At 34.7% G+C, this 18524-nt stretch overlaps 1 protein-coding gene across 1 annotated transcript; it reads right to left on the bottom strand.

Moving 5' to 3' along the window:
- Nucleotides 1–6652: 6652 nt before the first annotated feature.
- LOC112022221 (probable receptor-like serine/threonine-protein kinase At5g57670) lies at nucleotides 6653–10356 on the bottom strand. Its single transcript, XM_024054796.2, has 10 exons — nucleotides 10119–10356; nucleotides 9708–9826; nucleotides 9442–9560; nucleotides 9246–9346; nucleotides 8792–9166; nucleotides 8308–8562; nucleotides 7898–8055; nucleotides 7594–7809; nucleotides 7158–7307; nucleotides 6653–7065 (listed from the first exon to the last, which is right to left on the bottom strand). Exons 1-10 carry the CDS (start codon nucleotides 10249–10251, stop codon nucleotides 6919–6921), a joined length of 1773 nt encoding a protein of 590 aa, XP_023910564.2. The 5' UTR covers nucleotides 10252–10356; the 3' UTR covers nucleotides 6653–6918.
- Between the last annotated feature and the right edge of the window lie 8168 nt (nucleotides 10357–18524).

The following is an 18524-nucleotide window of genomic DNA, read 5'->3' as shown; positions in this document are numbered from 1 at the left end:
CTTTCTCTTTGATATAGTCAGTAGTCACATCGATGATCAATGATTGTTTCACACTTTTTTTTTTCCTTCTATTTTTGAAAACACTATTAATAGTCACACATAATCTATATGTATCTTTTTTTGTTCGAAGTTTTGGAGCATGAATTAGATATTAGGATTATCTGCATTTGACAGTGACAAATTTCATAATTTTAAATTAAATATATAAACTTAAAGATATATACAACTTCACATGATTATAATTTTAAATAATGTAGTATTTTGTATAGTATCATATCTAAAAATAAAATATTAACAGAAAAATGATAAGCTAATTATTAGCCCTAAGGGAATGTTTAGACTTTGGGCGGTCCAAAAGATAGGGTCGGTAAAACATTGAAAAAGAGGGAGACCAACTATAACGTTGGATTTCAAAAAATAGTTTGCATTTTATATCTCATTTATATTCCAAACAGTTTAAAAAATAATAAATAAGTTTTTCACAAATTGAAAATATGAGGTTTCACTCAAGAACGAATAGGGTATTACTGTAGTCAAGTACAAAGAAGCTATATTGATTACCTCCTTTTACTCATTTTTTTTGTTTATCGAAAAAAAAAAAAAAAAAGAAATAAGAAAAGAAAAGAAGAGTGTGAAAGAGAAAGTTGTGAAAAATGAAAACAAGTGTCGGCTTGAAATGCATGTGCACATGGAGTCCCTGTCAAAGGAGGGGTGGGTTCCACGAAGGGTGGGGTCAAGACCATGCAGTTCACGTGCACCACCGGCCCACGCCATCTTCACGTGGGCTCTCCCTGTCATCACACACCACTGTCGAAAGTGGTCCAGTCCAACCATCCCCACTAATAATAATCACTAAAATCTCTCTTTTCACTCATCACATTGTTGTTTATTTTCTTGTCCACTACTTACTATCACTATAGTCTATACGGCTATACCTCACCCCACTTTTTTTTATCTACTTGAATAGTCAACGCCCCCCATTCACCCTAGCTTACCATATTTTCTGGTATCGGATCCCAAATATTATTCATAATGAAGACTTGCAGTCACTAGAGTACAATAAATTCTTACTCATTCCTCTTACAATAATAGCACATCGTGAAATGAATTTAATTAATTAGAATAATTACCATATGTAAGGAAAAAAAAAAGAATTTCAATATTATTTATAGGACACCTAAGTACTTAAGTAGTACTCATGTGAACTCAGTTTATATGTTTGAGTTTATGTCACACCTCATATTAATGGGCTTATCACTCAGATATACTTCTGGTTCTCTGTGTGTGATTGATTTGTTTATACGTTTGAATGAAAACTAACATAACTAATTCTTTAATTTGCCTAACGCAAAAAGTTATTTAGCTTATAAGATATGATTGATTTATTTATGCATATGAATGAAAACCAACGTAACTAATTCTTTGATTCGCCAAACACAAAAAGTTCTTAACTTATAAGATATTTAAGAGTTCTTTTCTCATGGGACTTTTCTCATTAAGTAACCATTATCATGTTGCTTAATTTATATTAGAAGGATAAGACGGAGGGAGATAAGAGATAAATTGCATCTTGATAAGTTAGTGGTTAGATCCATAGTTTTTGAGGTAGTCGAGACTAGAGTCCAATACTCGTACAAATGGGTTGTTTATTGGTAGCTACTATTTTATTTTTCTTTAAATAAGAAAATAACATAATGAGTCAGGGAAGTTAAAAAAAATAATAATGAGATAAATGAGGCTTCCCATGTACAAAAAATTGGGGCTATAGAGCATATAAATAGAGATAAAAAAAATGTTTTTTTTTCTTTGATAAACATAAAAAATATGTTATGCTACCATTGGTGTAGCCAAGCAAATATGTTTAACAAGATTAAATGAATATGTTCTTTAGGAAAATGCAAGAGATATGGTAAATTCAAGCCAATAAATTTGTTTAGCTCTATTATATTATAATATTTAGCAATATATCAGGAGAGTAAAATATAAAGGTTGAGAAACTTGTCATAGTTTCACGCATGGAACGGAGATAAGATTTTTTATTTTTATTTTTGGTTGAAAGCCCAATAATCCTGAGCAACAATTGCTATTAGTAGAAGTTACATGTGGGCTTGTCTCTTTGATCTTCTATCACATTAATGATGTACAAGAGGAGAAATACAAGAAATATAATTCTGAGCAACAATTGCTATTAATAGAAGTTACATGTGGGTTTGTCTCTTTGATCTTCTGTCACATTAATGATGTATACAAGAGGAAAAATACAAGAAGTATAATTTGCACCAAATTTTTTTTTTTTGTTACATATTAAGTGTGCGTTTGGATAGTAAACATGTTTGGCGTTTGCGTCCAAACTTGGATCCTGTGTACTGTTCATAAGACTCACAAATCTCTTTTTTTAACAAAATTTTTATTAAAAATGAGTCACACAGTACTATTCACATATTTAAAAAATATTTTACTACAGTGTTTTTCAATTTTCAATAATAAGCGGTATCTAAACAGATTTTAAGTGAAATAAGAAAAATAATAGGAGATTAGTGAGAAAGTGATAGAAAGAAAACTTGAAGAGTGCTATCAAATGAAGGAGAATTAGTTTCGAACCTACTGAATTAAAGAGAGAGTGTTGGCATCTTTCTTGTTATCAACATGAGGAGTTTTTGGCGAGGGGTTTTTATGTTTTTTGCTCGTGTGGGAGATACTGAATTTTTTGCCCCCTCTCTACCCTAGCCTCTCTTGTGTCCCTTTTATGCCCAGCCACACCATTTGTGGTGTTTTGTTTATTAGCCGAAGAAGGCATCCCTAAATTGCTTGTAAAATAGTGGGTTGGCTTGTAGAATTGAGTTTCGCAATGGTCCAAGCCTTGGGCTGCTGATTTTTAGTCTTGGGCGGTGGATTTATAGACTTATTAGGCAATGAATTTTGTAAGTAGTAGTGGGTTTGTGGGAGATTCTACAAATTTTGGTCTTAAATTGATTAAGGTAATATGATTGATCTTGTCTGGTTTGATTTGTCTATATAAGGGGAACAACAACTTCTAGATCCTCTAAAATTGAGAAGTCAAGAAAATAATATATGTATTGCGTACCTCTCATGGGCTAATAAGCAATCTAAGCCCATTTGCAATGTTACTTACGGAGACCAAAGTGGTTGCCTAAATGTCCTTTTACACCCTCCTAACTAGAATTCTTCCATCTTCCACAAGAAAAGGTACACATGGGTTCTCTATTTATTATTTTGGAAGAGAGATGTTATGTCTATAACAATTTTATAACAAATCACAAGTGGTTAGTTGATATTGGTTCAAATTTGAAATTAATACTAAGATTATTTTTTTTGCCTCAATAATAACAACTAGTAACAACCTGTCACTTAGGATTTGTTGTAAAAATGTTGTAGACATATTATTTCTCATTTTAAAATAAGTATTTTAACAAGCTCATAGATGTTCAAAAAGTGTCACTAAGGATTTCAATATTATCTTCAATTGCTTAACTCTCTTCATTGCCAATGACAAAAAACTTTTATGTTTTAGGTCCAACGGACTAGATTCTGGCAACCTATGACAAAAAGATTGAGTCTTGTTGAGTTTTTCATGTAAAGTTACAAGTCTATACAATGTCCCATAAAAAAATAAAAATAAATTAAGTTATAAGTCTAATATGAGAGCCTAAAATTAGCCGAAGAAAACTGAGTTTCCGTAAGTTCAAATGCAAGTTAAACCGATCAAAATGAGTTCGACTCTTTTTCGATTCCAAATTTCATTGATCAAGAATATATTCAATTTTTCATATCTAACGTAATTTATTTAGTTGGTTGTACACATGGGTTTTTGTAACCCTAATGGAGAGATTATATATAGGCTCATTAAGCATGATTTATTAAGAGTTTGGATAGGCTACCTAAGCTTTTCAGAGAATTGATTTGAGCCTCCACCTATTCAGCCAGTGAGAGTTTAAGAGCAAATAGAGAAAAAGCAATACAATGTTGTTACTGCCATAGTGCATATCGTGTTTGAAGCCATAAAGCCATCCCCATGTTTATCGCAAAGATTAAATCTTCAAAAGTTTCTTGGAGTCATAAACGGGGAGTTCACGTGATAATTTATTAGTAGAAGAGTCCGTAAATTTGAAGTTGTATGCCATCACATTAGTAAGTATTACAAGAGATAGTAGTAGATTTAGCGAATCTATTTACCTTGGGATTGATATTTGATAGGTTAAATCCCTCCAGGTATTATATAGATGTGTTGTATTTTCCACTAAACTTATTGTTTTATTGCTTTATTCATGACATATTTAATCTGTGGCAATTAAGTTAGGAATCAATATGAATTCATAACCGATAAGTTATTTAAAATTAATTAATTATGCTGTAAAATCAACCAAATGGTCTAAAAAAAAAATCCTAACATTAGCCTTGAAAATGATTGGTGAAAGGATTCTCTCTCCAAAGTGGTTAAATTGGCCATCGAAGAAGTCAAACCAAGCTCCAAATCATTATATCCTTTTTTTTTTTTTTTTGTATAAATTTTTTTAATTTTTTATTATTTTTTTTAACAGGAATTTCCCATTCAGGTATAAATGTCTGCACTTGATAATTTTTTATTATTTTTTTTTTTTTTTTTTTTTTTTTTGTATATATAATTTTTTTTTAAATTTTTTAATATTTTTTTAACAGGAATTTCCCATTCAGGTATAAATGTCTGCACTTGATAATTTTTTATTATTTTTTTAACAGGAATTTCCCATTCAGGTATAAATGTCTGCACTTGATTGTGAAGGTTTGAGCAAGCTCAAAACTAGTCACGCTCACCAACTGTTAATTGAGCTCAATGCTACACGCTCACCAACTGTTAATTGAGCTCAATGCTAATCCAATTAATATTATTAGAACCATCGTATTCACATGGTGGGTCACAAGTTTTTAGGGGCGGACACTGTTTGAGTACAGAGCTTGTTGATGCTATCTAGAGTTGGTTCTAAGGGAGTCAATCTCGTACTGAAGGCTGTACTAATTTGACTAGTGGAATGATATATTTCGATACTGCTCAATACCAATATACCGTTTCGGGTTTATCGCTATTATATATATATATATATATATTATAATAAATATAAAGTTTACCATAAAACATTAACTCAATTCAGAATAAACAAAAAGAAAAAAGAATAAAAAACAGAAAGCTTAATTGTTTATTGCATACTAAGAAAACAAATAATACTAATAAGTTAATGCAAATAAGTTACCATTCTACTCTTACAAAAATTCAAAAATTACAAAAAAGAATAAGTTTTTTTCTGTACCAGCTGGTACGCCCGGTATCGATTGGTACACCTCAAATTGGCTAGTACGCCCGATATTTAAATCGGTACGAAACGTAGGCGTTTCGATATTAGTACATGTACCAGTACGGTGCATACCAGCCAGTACGACCGGTACCAGTATGGTATCAACCACGTTGGTTGGTTCACTAGACATTTGACAAGCCTCTATTCAAGGTTATGGTCGATCGCTAAGGCAAACACAATTTATCGGATAAATTATGGTTTGTTCCAAAAACTTAAAACCAGTTAGAAAATGATGAATTTAGAAGAAAGCTATAAATTTTATTAATTAAGAGTAGTCAAGTCAACTTAAATTACAGCAATAAGATGTGGAGGAACATCCTTCATCTACACCAAAAAGTCACTAACATGTATAATATGTCTAGTAAAGTTCCTTATGAGCAACATAGTCCTCTTATCTCCTAATATGAGAAAAATTACAATCAACAGAAGAATCAATAATAAATTTCACCTCCTCAATCAAATGATCATAGGAGGCAAAGGAAGCATCACCAGAATTATCATCTTCTAAAGTATTGCTATTGAGTTGAGTATAGAAAGGAATAAAATAGTAAGATAAGTCCCAGTCTTTTTTGGATAGCTCCACAAAGTCAAACTTTGCTAACTCTTTATCAATTTGTTTGATATGGGAATCAAACAAATTTAGAGGGATATGAGGATTTACCAAATCAGGAACAGTGGTAATAGATGGTTGATTTGAAAAATCGCTATCTATGGAAACTATTGGAATATTTCACCCCCGGTGTCTCCAAAACGGCTCAAAATGGTGGATTTAATCTTTAATCTTTATTTTAACTTCCCTTGCATATGATTCTAAATAAAAAAAATCCCCCCCTCCCCCCCCCCCCCCCCCCTTCTTATGGGCCCAATTAACTTTAATAATTTTTTTTTTGAAGGCATTAATTTATTAATTTGAAATTTAAGTTATTAAGGAATTGTGAATTTAATCTTTGAACTATCATTCTAACATTTCTCCTTTTGGACTCCCAAACTCACCCTTATTAATTTAAAATTTAAGTTGAAAATTTGTGAATTTAATTATTTAACTATTATTCTAACATTTTTTTTTGGGGGCTGTGGTACATTAACATTACCAACTACCAAGTGTCCCAAATGTTTAAACTGTATGAAAATATTGCATTTACTAATTTAACAATTATTCTAACAATATAAAAGGATCAAAGAAATTGCCTTTTCAATTCTTCTAGAACATCCCAAATCCATATATGAAAGTACACTTGCTATGTAAAAACTAAAAAGCTGCATACTATTACATAATAATTTGATTATTGTATCAAGAACTCTAAATAAATTTCATTCTTGCTTAATAAAAAATTATACTAAACTGTAACACATGAATCACACAGGACTCAATATAAAACAAAGAAAGAAAGAAATCTTTGAAACGTTTGTACTCTACATAATCTCCAATCCAGGACTTCAAAATTCATAAGTTACAAATAAGCAGCCAGCTTTTGATTTACTTCTTAGTCAAACTATATGATTCTCCTGTCACAAGAAACTCAAAAATCATCAGATGGGAAAAAAGAGAAATAAAAATTGACCTATGTACTCATAAATAATCCTCCAGAGAAATATCTGATGGAACATCATATCCAAAAACCATGGAGTAATCATCCAACTCATCTGAGGTAAACTTGGGAATCCTCCAGCTCTTTGCAACCCCAGAGTCATGGCCACTGGTTAGAAGCTCCAACACCTAAGGAATCAAGCAATGGTTTTATAATCAGATTGTGTTACATGTATGAACGGACTCAATATTGTATCTAAAAGAAGACACAAAACATGTACCTCACTCATTGATGGACGCCATACTGAGGACTGTCTTACACAGTAAGAAGCTGTTAGCACTACGCTATGCAACTGTTCCACATTATATTTGCCTTTCATTTTTGGATCAGCTAGTTGGGCAAGGTCTCCTGACTCCATAAGAGGCTTGGCCTACATATAAAAAAATCATTTTAGCAAATAGTTCTTGGATGAATTTGTTCAGAGTGTTAGAGATATCATGCCCAAGAGGGTCAAACCTATTGTAGGCTCATGTACTTGTACTACAATTAAACTAAACTCACGGTTAGCCTCAGGTTAACCTAAGGTTTTCTAATATATAGACCTTGCATTATTTCTCAAATTTATTGTAGGCTTATTTACTTCTAGAGCAAAAAATAGGTTTTGGATTCTTGGACCATAATATCTCTAGCACAGACATTGGTGACAGTTTATATACCCAAAGGAGGATATTTTGCATTGATGAATCCACAGGCCTCCGCCCAGTGATGATCTCTAAAATAAGAACCCCAAATGCAAAAACATCAATCTTTTCATCCACAATTCCATGCATGAAGTACTCTGGTGCTAGGTACCCAAATGTACCCTCAATTGGAATCACAGCATGGTGAGTCCATTTGTTAGGAAGCCACTTTGCAAGCCCAAAGTCAGTAATCTACACAAGAAAAAATTATGGGATTAAATTAAAACTGTCAAGAAAATTATCATTCTACAAAATTTCAGTAAGTGATTTGTGTCTTCACCTGGGGTTCATAATCTGGACCAAGAAGGACATTTGAAGCCTTTATGTCACGATGTATTATTCGATGCTTGCAACATTTATGAAGATAATGCAGACCCTTTGCAATTCCAATGACAATCTTATATCTGATTGACCACTCAAGTGACTTGCATGTTTTACCTGGTCATAGTTCAAACAGTTAATCCTTGCAAAATTAATTGAATTTCCCCTAACTGTCCTAAAATGGTGAAGTGCATTTGTTCTCATATAATGAATCTGTTTCTTCCTCCTTAAATCTGTCTGATTTTTTTGAAGGTATTTGCATATAATGTAATGATACTGTGCTTATTTAGAAAAAAAAAATGTAGTATTTTCTAAACAAAACAATGTGCATATACTGAAATTGAAAAGAGAAATAGAGGCCCTTCTTACCATGCAATGCAGTTGACAAATTTCCATTTTGGGAGAAATTGAAAATTAGGTAGAGTCCATTTTCAAAACAGCACCCAAGCAAGTCAGCTGTATTAGGATGGGATACATGTCCAATTATACCCAATTCTGTGAGGAACTCTTTCTCCTTTTTAGCATCCTTGTTGTCCTTGGCCAACCTCTTCACTGCAATGGTTTTTCCATCAGAAAGATCACCTCTATATACTTCTGAATACCCGCCCTGGCCTACTATATAATCTGATGTTTGGTGCAAGCAAACAGGAAAAAACATTTAGTCAATCTGTTGCTATGACAGATTACTAGCGTATTCCCACAAAATATTGACACAAAATACTAGTAATTGTTTCAAGAACTTGAAAGGAACTTATAGAGTCAGAGCTTATGCTGCTGCCATAAGAAATGCTGCTGAGACTAATACTGCCACAATTAATATTGTCAAAAGCTTTTAAGGCCTTTTCAATATTACCTTGGTGGAAGTTGTTTGTAGCATTGGAGATTTCCTCAAAGCTGAAGCACTTAATCAAAGGCTGCTTCATTTCTTTGTTGGATAAACTAACATTTCTTTTCCTTAATGGAGAACCAAAGAATGAGGCAATAAGTTTGTACGGAGACAGCTGCGGCTTCCTTGTCTTGGATTGGATTTTAAACTTGGAAGTGAGAGGAGGAGACTCCGTGTTGCTTGTGTCCCCAGAGCTAGAAGTATCATCTTCTGTGCTGTAAGATTCTCCCCTAAGTTCATCTAGTATAGTTGTTGGTGAATGGTTGTCTTTCTTGTTGTCCAAGAAAACAGGGTTTTGATGAATATTCCCCTTTGACCACCTTAAGCTAGATTGACAACTTTCTGCAAAAAATGACACATTAGAAGATTTTCTATCAAAGAAATTCATATTCCATCCTGGATTTGTCTTTTTGAAAAGTACCTTCAGAATTTGGAGAATATGTATCTAGATATTGTTGAGCTCTTCCACATTTTCCAATTGAAACCAATGTACAGCTATCTGGGGCATGCTTAAAGCAATACCTTGAGGAAAGAAAATTAATAGAGAAAAGAAAGTTTATCAATGACTTATCTATAGGAATGGAATTAAAACTTTTAAAACTAGCCAGATTTCTTACCTATTTGTACTGTTTCTTGAGCCACGAAGAAGAAGAATGTTAGCTGAACTAGATTTCACTTCCTCAATCAAACCTTTTCCAACACTGGAGCTGAAACCCACTCTAGCTTCCAAATTTACCTGGAAATGGAATATCAATGAGCATTGTACCTTTAACTCTAGAAGGAAATTATTAAAATTTTGGAACATTGTTAAATTTATATACTACACTGAGTGTTTGAGATATGTTCAGAAGGGCATATTTTGACATATCACCAAGCCTAGTACCTGCTTAGACTGGCAAGTCTGGGCAAATTCTCCAAGAACAGATATGACATATGCCTTAGCCTGGCGAAATTTTGATTGCTTTTTCTTTGCCAACTCATGTTTCTTCTTCTCATCACCAACTGTTGATTAACATAAGTAAGTTAAATTTCAGCTAATGCTACTCTTTTGATGACAAAAATCATGAAAAGGGTATGCACTCTAATAAACTCCCATAAGCAAATTATAAGAAAGCATGAAATGCAACAACAATGAGTGCTTAACCTGGGAGAAAGTGCTGGAAAAAAATGCAAAAAGATAAATTCAGTAACCCTTTTCAAATTGTGATTTATGAGGTACTGAATTGAAATTTGAAAGACTAACAAACTCGACAAGCCGCCGGCATTTAAGTTTCATAAAGTTAAACACACTAACCAAGAATGTGTATGGCAACAATGGTGTCATTTGGATGGGCTAGGACTCTGATTGCCCATGAGAGAGCTTCTTTGCTGTCATCTGAGTCTAATGAGAGGCCTATGAGTATTTTAGAAGGTGCAGAAGGGATCATTGTCAATTGCAAATTGGCCGACAGGTTTTAGTTCAGTTGAGTTCGTGCAGAGAATTTCAGTTATTGGATTTTATGATTCTTGTCAACCATATATGAAAGGTGGGAGAGTCAGCTTTTGAACATATAGGTGACAAAACAGCATGATTAAGTTTCAGTTGAAAAGTGAGACCACCTCAGCTCTCATTGTATGTATTCTTGTTTAAGAAGCATGTAAATCCTTTTACATTGGCAATAAAATTGATTACTCTGTCTAGAATTAAGTGTTATGGTTGGGTGCTTTGGGGTATAAGCAAAGGTGGTGGCCATATGTTTGATTTATCTTACTCTATAAGCCAAAATAAGGCCTCCCCTCACACTAGTAATAAAAGTACTATGCTCCATTTGGTAGGAGACTCAAATGTGGTTCCTCACTTTATCATGAATGAAACTTTGAGAGGACACTAACCGCTTTTAACTCTTTTTCATGGATAAGAGAGAGAGAGAGAGAGAGATTTCCAAATCATTGCCTCCCCAATGTCGATAATCTTTATTATAATGGGACAAAGTTCATTGGCTTGTCTTGGACGATACATCACATTCATTTTTAATATATATAAAATTTCAGAGATGCAATAATATCCCAAAGTGTCACTGAAATACTTGCATCCAACAGCACATGAATGTATCGTAGCATAAGGATCTTGACAGAAAATCTGATTCATTGTCCGGATGTGAAATCTAGATTTTTTTTTTTTTTTAATAAGTTACACAAATGTGAAATATCTACCAGGTTTTCAACTTACGACCTCAAAAAAAGTGTCAACTGAATTATAAAATTCTTTCTAGAGTTAACATATCGCCAGGATTTGTAACAGGATATATAAAATCCAAGAAATATTTGTTACATAACTCAGTTAAATAATTGTGACTTTTAGAACAAATGGAAAATTTTGTTACTATTAATTATGAAAATCCATCATCTTTTCTTCTATTGCGCAATATGAGTATATGACAAGCTTTCACATATGGAGTAGCACAGCTTGGCATTGCTTCGCGTTACTTACATTAAAACTAATGTGGAAAACTTTGTGCTCTTCAACTTACACAACACGCATGTACCTTTATTTTCAAGCTTCCTGGAAGGTACTCTTTTGGTTTTTGCCACTTTCAACACCGAACAAGCCCAAAAGCATGCAGTCTCTTGTGTGCAATTGGTTAGCATTTTTTTTTTTTTTTTTTTTTTAGTTTATCTAAAAAAATATGTATGAAAAAAAAAAACCCAGTTTATTTTTTTTTTTTTTTTTTTTTTTTAGTTTATCTAAAAAAATATGTATGAAAAAAAAAAACCCAGTTTATTTAAACTAGGCCTGTCCACGGGTCGGACCGGGTTGGGTTTGTGCCCAACCAGGAACCGACCCGATAACGTCGGTTCTCTCATTTCTAAACCCACCGCCAACCGGTTAACGGAATCAGTTTGGGTTGTCGAACCTCCTCGAATACCGGTCGATCCTCGGTCACAGTTGAAAATTTCGAAACTATGCTAGATTTTGCCAGAAACCACCATATTTGGTTGAGATTGGGCCGATCTGCTGAGATCTGGCCGAATCTCGACAAGATCTCGCTGGATCTCAATGAGATCTCGATGGATCTTGAAGAGCATAGGCCGAATCTTGACGAGATCTCGTCGGATCTCGAAGATATAAGGCCGGATCTTGACTAATCGGAGAAAAAGACCGGCGAAACACATCCATTGGAGGAGAACAACTTATTTTCCGGTCGAATATGTTGAGATCTCGGTTTTTATGCTCTAACTCGTCATTTGACCCGCCGGAATCGGGTTTTGGGGATGAAGACTTGCCGTCATTCGTCACTGGCGTTGGATGGGCTGGTTTTCAGGTCGGGTCGGCCAGGTTGGGCGGTTTGGTCAAGTACTGGGTCTGGTTAGACACCTTTAATTTAAACTCACTTTATGTCTCATTTTAAAGAAAATAAATTGACCAAAACCGTACCATTACAAAATATAAAAGTAACCAAGAAAACATACTTCACAAAAGTTGTGCACTAGAATTTTAACAATCTGATTAAGGTTTAGATTTAACTAATAACACCACCACCACACACCCTTGGTGTGATGGTCACTCCACAAGTATAAGTACTTATGGGGTGTAAGGGGTAAGGGCCGGGGTTCTAGGGGCAAGGGTCGAGGTTTAAGTCTCTATGAGGAAACTTCACACACATATACACTTAGATTAGAATAGAGTATAATTTCTATTTTGTATATAAAAAAGAAAAGAAAAGAAAAAGATCTAACTAATAACATCAAGTGCAAATCAACTATAGATCTCAGATAATTATTATTTTTAGATTGACGTTACCTGAAATTGGTGAACTGGGCAAAAGTATGTTATTTTTCCATAATAGCTGACAACATTTTCTTGTAAAACCTTGGCCCCACTAAAAAAAATCGGTTGAACAAGAAAACACAAATGTATAATTGTTTTATGACATTATTTTGTAAAACATTTTCCAAACTCTTTCTTGCACAGACCAAACCACCCATTCTTTTCTCTTTCTCGCATAGACTCCCATACCCTCTTCTTGATCTTTGCCGATCTACTGATGTAGTTGATCTGTAATGGGTGTCTAGGATTTTTTACCACTGATCTGTAATGGGTTTTGGTTGTGGATATGTATATCCGCAATGAAAGAAAGTTTTCATATTTTATGTCATGCCAAACACCAAAAAATGTTTTCTAGAACATTTTCATGAATACTACCAAAAATTGAAAAACAAATATTCGTATCTACATTGAAAAATATTATACAACAAAACATACAAAACCTTAATGAATGTTCAAATAGCGTATAAAACACTATGAATGTTTAGACCCCCAATTACAAAATTATCAATTCAAGCTTAATGTCAAACAATATATGTGCGGAAAATGAACATAAGCAAATAATAGACTTGATAAACAATCTAAACCAAATAAAATCATATTCACAACAGAAATTAAATGGAAAAAATTAAGGGAAGAGAGGTGCAAACATAAGGACAACACAACGATTTGTTATCGAAGAGGAAACTGAAACCCTTAACGTAAAACCTCTTCGTCTCCCTCCAAGCGGTTAATAATCCACTAGAAAATGTAGTCGGGATACATGAACAGTAATAGACCCTCCAAGCCTAATTTACCCAGTATACCTAAACCCTTCAAGCTTCTTGGTCTAACGAGGTTACGCCGAACCTTTTTCTTTTCTAACTTACCGGATTCCGCTATAGCCCATAGCATCAACCAATAACCCTTGGTCCCTTCCTAATTGCTTCCCAAAGCACCAAAAAGCCTTCTCACAAATATGGGTATGATGAGAAAAGGATTTGGATAATGAACCTCTCAAGGATGTAACAATGGAGAGGGTGAGAGTAGAGAAATTTGAAGAGTTTTTATGAAAAGATTGTGGATGAGTCTATCTTGTTTTTCTCTAGGATTTCTCTCTCAAAATTCTCTTTGGAATCTCTCTACATTTTATGGGTATAAGGGGTATTTATACTAGGGTGAGAAAGGAATTTGAAGAGTCAGTTTTTCCAAAATAGAGCTGGCTGGTGACTTGGCCTTGCGATTTGATTGAGTTGCGAGTTCAAGCCGCGAGCTAACTGAATGGCTAGTCTGGACTTTTTGTCCTGTAGTGCTACAGCTGGCATGACGATTCAGCTTCTCTGCATGCTTCACTTGTGTGCATCATTTGGCGGCTTGCTAGTTGCGAGCCACCCGCGAGATCCAGTCGCGAGTCCTTACTTCACTGCACATTCTTGAGCATTTCTTCACATTCTCTCACACACTACCCTTACAAGATTCCCACCTAAATACAGGGTTTCTAAATGCAGAATTGCAAGCAAATTTGGCACATAATAAAGCCAACAAGATGGTTGATTAAATTCAACCTTACACTTAAAGTGATAAAACCCTCCCTTTTGTATTTTTTTTTTTGTTTAAATCAAGTTTAATCCCAACCTCCCACAAATAAAATAAAAGTTCATTTCAAGAAATCTATGGGAGTTACATTTTAAGGATATTTATAATAATGTTTTTTTTTTTAAGGGATATTTATAATAAGGTTAATACATAAGGTGTGTGTCTCTTTTTTTAGATAGTTCCCAAGCCCAATGGTAATGTGGGATCTCAGGTCACTAAGAAGGGGTTGGAGTAGAAGTTGGGTGAACTAGGTCCAGTTCTCTGCGGCCTATTGGGATTGTTATATGAATTGGTCTGTGCGCAAGTCACATAGAACTCTACAAGGCAAAATAGTGCTTTCTCCTAAGCAATAAAATATCATTGTAAGTATTTGAATGTTACAAAATGACCTTTTATTCTTATGAAATGAGTTAAAAAAAAAAAGATTCATAATATTCACAATAGAAAAGAGATTAAAAATGGAATATTTAAGGCTTATCTTTTATTGTGTGAACTGCTTTCTGTGACAGATATCCTTCACTTGGTTCCTCAGGAAAGAGGTCGTAGTAGTTCCTCTATGGTGGTTCCTTGGAAAAAATGTTGCAGTGGTTTCTCCATCGAACTTTAGTGTGGTATTATTCTAATATTCTGTGGTAGTTCCCTGGGGACAATATATGCCATGGTTCCCTGAGTATAATGTCGTGGTTCCCAGAGTGTGATGTCATGGTTCTTAGTTCGTGATCTCATGGTTCCCAGAGCATGAGGTCGTGGTTCCTTGAGCTATTAAGTCTTTAATCCATGGAACCCAAAACGTTGGTTCCTTGAACCAAGAGGCCTTCAATCTGGGGAACCCGAAATACTAGTTCCCTGGGCCACAAGATTTTTCTCCATGCTTACTATGCAATGCATTTTGTCCTTTCCCTTTACCTCTATAGGTTCTGCATAAGACCAACTATATAATCCAAATATTCTTAAATAATTGTTATTTCCTTCAAGTTATAATATGCGTTCTAAAACATATACATATATATGAATGAACATCATAAAAATGGGCCAGTCACGAGGTCCTTGGCCCCAATTTTCACAGACTTAGTGCTTTTGCACAAAACTTGTGGGATTTAGAACTCAAATCCAAGTTGCATTACTTGGACATCTTCTTCCAAGATAGTCAGACGAGGAGGATTTTGTGGGAGAGAGTGAGATCTGATGTGTGCATATTTTTGTATGAGTTTCTTTAGAGGCTAAGTGATATTTTTGAAGATCTTGAAGGATATGGGACAAAGTCCTCATTCTTGGCTCTTTTGTTTTGTTCTTTTTTTCTCACTCTCAGAATTCCTAGAATTCTCCCTTTGTTATGCTTTGGTGTTCCTTTTATAGTGGACATAGTTTGGTTCCTCCATACAAGGACGTCCTTGGTCTGCTACATAAACCATGTCCTTTGACAAGAATTTGAAGGAGTTCATTGGGCAGAGGGTTAGCTTAGTTTGGCAATTTAATTCAAAAGAGTATTTGGCTTTAGCTACAAATGGAAGATGCATTCCTGGAAAGTCAAAGGAGTGGGTGGGATATTCAATGCAATGGAAGATAGCTTAACTGATAAGGACAACTGAGAGGAAGTTGTGGAGAGATGACATTCAAACAGAGGAACTCAGTTAGGCCATTGGTTCATGCATTCCAAGCAAATAAATTAACCAAGGGAAAAACTAGTAGTTTCTCCTTTCATCAGAAATCACTCTCTTACCGACCAAACCACTTCTCCCTTACAACCAATTTGAGATTCCATGGGCTTAGACCGTGGGTTAAAAAGATGATGCCTGGTTTGCTGGGTACTTCATGGCTTTTTGCTAGAAATCTAAATATGCATGTTGGCTTTCCCATGTGTTAGCTAAGGTCCTCTTCGCAAGGTTTTAAAAGGACATTTCAAAGGTCCTAGAACTTTGATGAACTCTTCTTGGTTTAGTCTTTTTCCCAGAAATGACATAGATTCCTCATTGCAATTAGTGAGCTTGGAAAACCTTTGACCATCTTTCCCCTTACTACATGTCCTTTGCCCTGACTGAGGTCCCTCGGTTCCTTCGCTAGGTTCTGACCCCGAGGCCACCACTTGTCCCTTTCACTTCTCTCTGCCTCCCAGAAACTTGATTTTGATAGGACATCCAACTACTCTTTCCTTCTTTTCATTCTTTCAAGGATACATGTGAGTGACTTGTTTCCAAACTACCTTCTGGGTCATCTACGTCATTTTTAGCATCTTCTAGGTCTCCTTCATCCTTTTTAGGATTTTCAAGCTTTCTTTCAAAGGACCCGCTTCCTAGAGGATGGAGGACCCGTTTGTGACCCAAGTTTAGGTCCTCTTCTTTTTGACTCTTTTTTCTTTCACTTTCCTTCTTTTTGGGCCTTTGGGCCTTCATGATCTTTCTTAACTTCATGAGTTGGGCCTTCTTTTGTTGAGACCCATGGTCCTTTCTTACTTTTCATGGAATGGGCTTCCTTGTCACATTTTGGACCTCAATAAGGTGTAGGGATATATAAACTTTCAAAGCCCAAACTAGCACGGTGAGTGTGCATGATTTTTAGTTTTTGTTTTCATTTTTGGGAAATGGTTAGAATTCATTTTCGTAAACTTAAAAAAAGAACAAAGATTATGTTTTCCAAAGCCAAAGTCCAAACAAATGAAAAATTGAATTTTTTTTTAAAAAAAAAAAAAGAGAAAAGAAAAGAATTGTAAAGAAAAAAGAATCATGAAACTCCTTACTTGTCAACAAGCTTTGAATGGACAAGATTTATATGCACGACAGAAGGGCAAAGTATATATAAGCACTCTTTATGGTTTTATTTAGCCTTGTTTCAAATATGTAACTGTTGGTGTCATTATTGGATAACAACACAAATAGAAAATAATTATAAGTACCCCTTATGATTTTGTTCAGTATAGTTTCAAAGATGTAATCGTCGGTATCTTTATTAAATAATGACAAAAAGAGAGTAAATATAAGCACCCCATACAATTTCGTTTAGTGCGATTTTAGAAATTTAATTGATGATACCTTTATGCAATTTTAGAAATTTAATTGATGATACCTTTATTAGATAACAATAAAAAGAGAGCTTTTTTTTTCTCCCTTACAAGATTTTTAAATAGAAGCACCCTTGGCATCTTTTTGTTATTCAAAAAAAGGGGAGAGCTTTTTTCTCCCTTATAAGTTGTGAGTCCCTTTTTCGATAGTTCCCACGCCCAATGTTGATACGGGATCTTGGGTCACTAAAAGGGATGGGTAGGTGTTGGATGGACTGGGCTTGACTCATTGTGACCCACTTAGGCCGTTATACGAACCAATTTGCGTATAAGACAAATGAACAAAATGAAGGAACAACAAATACACAATGTAAAGTAGAAACAATGGTGATTATGAATGTCTCAAAGAAGGTTATGTTTATTTGATTAAGTCAAGTGTTAGAGTACATTAGGTCCCACCCTTGTGAGGATACTTCAAAAGGCTCAATAAGCCTCAAAGATCAAATACTTGGCTAACCCCCTTTTGGGTTCTCAAGAGTTGTGAAATTTGAGTCCCTTGAATCTGAGTGGCTCCTCAAATATCTAGACATAGAACCTTCTATAATGCCTCTTTTCTCTTAATGAACTCAATTTAAAACTCAAGAAAACTTAAAAACCTTCTTCTTGTATTGCTTTCTTGTGTGTCAGAATGCCCCTCACTTGACCTTCCTTGCTTCTCCCTTTTATACTACTCTTGGTGGACTTCAAAATTACTGTTCTCTCCCTTCGTTCTTCTAGGTACCAGAGCCAGTTTCCTTTGCTTGAAACATAGGTGGTTGGTCATTTCCTTATCTCTTCTTATTTTGCTCTCCTGGGAACTTGTATTTGAAAGTTTATTCATTGACTTTCTACTCATAGAAGCTTGTTTCTTGGGACAAATCCAGATTCTCCTCTAAGGTCAATGTTGCACGATCTTCTTCCAATGCTTTAAAGGAACGTTTTGAAGGTCCTGGGACCTTGATGCTGACTTCTCTTGGTTTGGCCTTTTCTAGAAATGGGGTAGATTCCTCCTTGCTAATGGTGGACTTGAAAGGCCTCTAATTGTCCTCCCTTTTACTCCATGTCCTCTGCCTTACCCGAGGTCCCTTGGTTCCTTCACCGGGTCTTGATCTTGAAGCCATCACTTGTCCCTATCACTTCTTTCTACCTCCTAGGAACTTGAATTTAACAAGACTTCCCACAGTTTCTTTCCTTTTCGAAATGGGCATGGCTAGGTCCTAGACTATTTTTATTGGATAACAATAGAAAGAAAGTTTTTTTTCCCCTTATCATAACAATCATACATT

The sequence above is a fragment of the Quercus suber genome, unplaced genomic scaffold, assembly GCF_002906115.3.
Source record: "Quercus suber isolate HL8 unplaced genomic scaffold, Cork oak 2.0 scaffold_151, whole genome shotgun sequence".
Taxonomy (NCBI): domain Eukaryota; kingdom Viridiplantae; phylum Streptophyta; class Magnoliopsida; order Fagales; family Fagaceae; genus Quercus; species Quercus suber.
The sequence above is the reverse complement of the archived record's forward strand: the minus strand, read 5'-3'. Positions and strand labels throughout refer to the sequence as shown.

What these genes read in the sequence shown, in the direction of transcription:
- LOC112022221 (XM_024054796.2), bottom strand. Translation starts at nt 10,251, where the DNA reads ATGATCCCTTCTGCACCTTCTAAAATACTCATAGGCCTCTCATTAGAC. An exon ending in AGACTTGCCAGTCTAAGCAG is followed by an intron (nt 9,561 to 9,707) that starts GTACTAGGCTTG and finishes TTCCATTTCCAG; the next exon opens with GTAAATTTGGAAGCTAGAGT. An exon ending in TTTGTCAACTGCATTGCATG is followed by an intron (nt 8,056 to 8,307) that starts GTAAGAAGGGCC and finishes AACTATGACCAG; the next exon opens with GTAAAACATGCAAGTCACTT.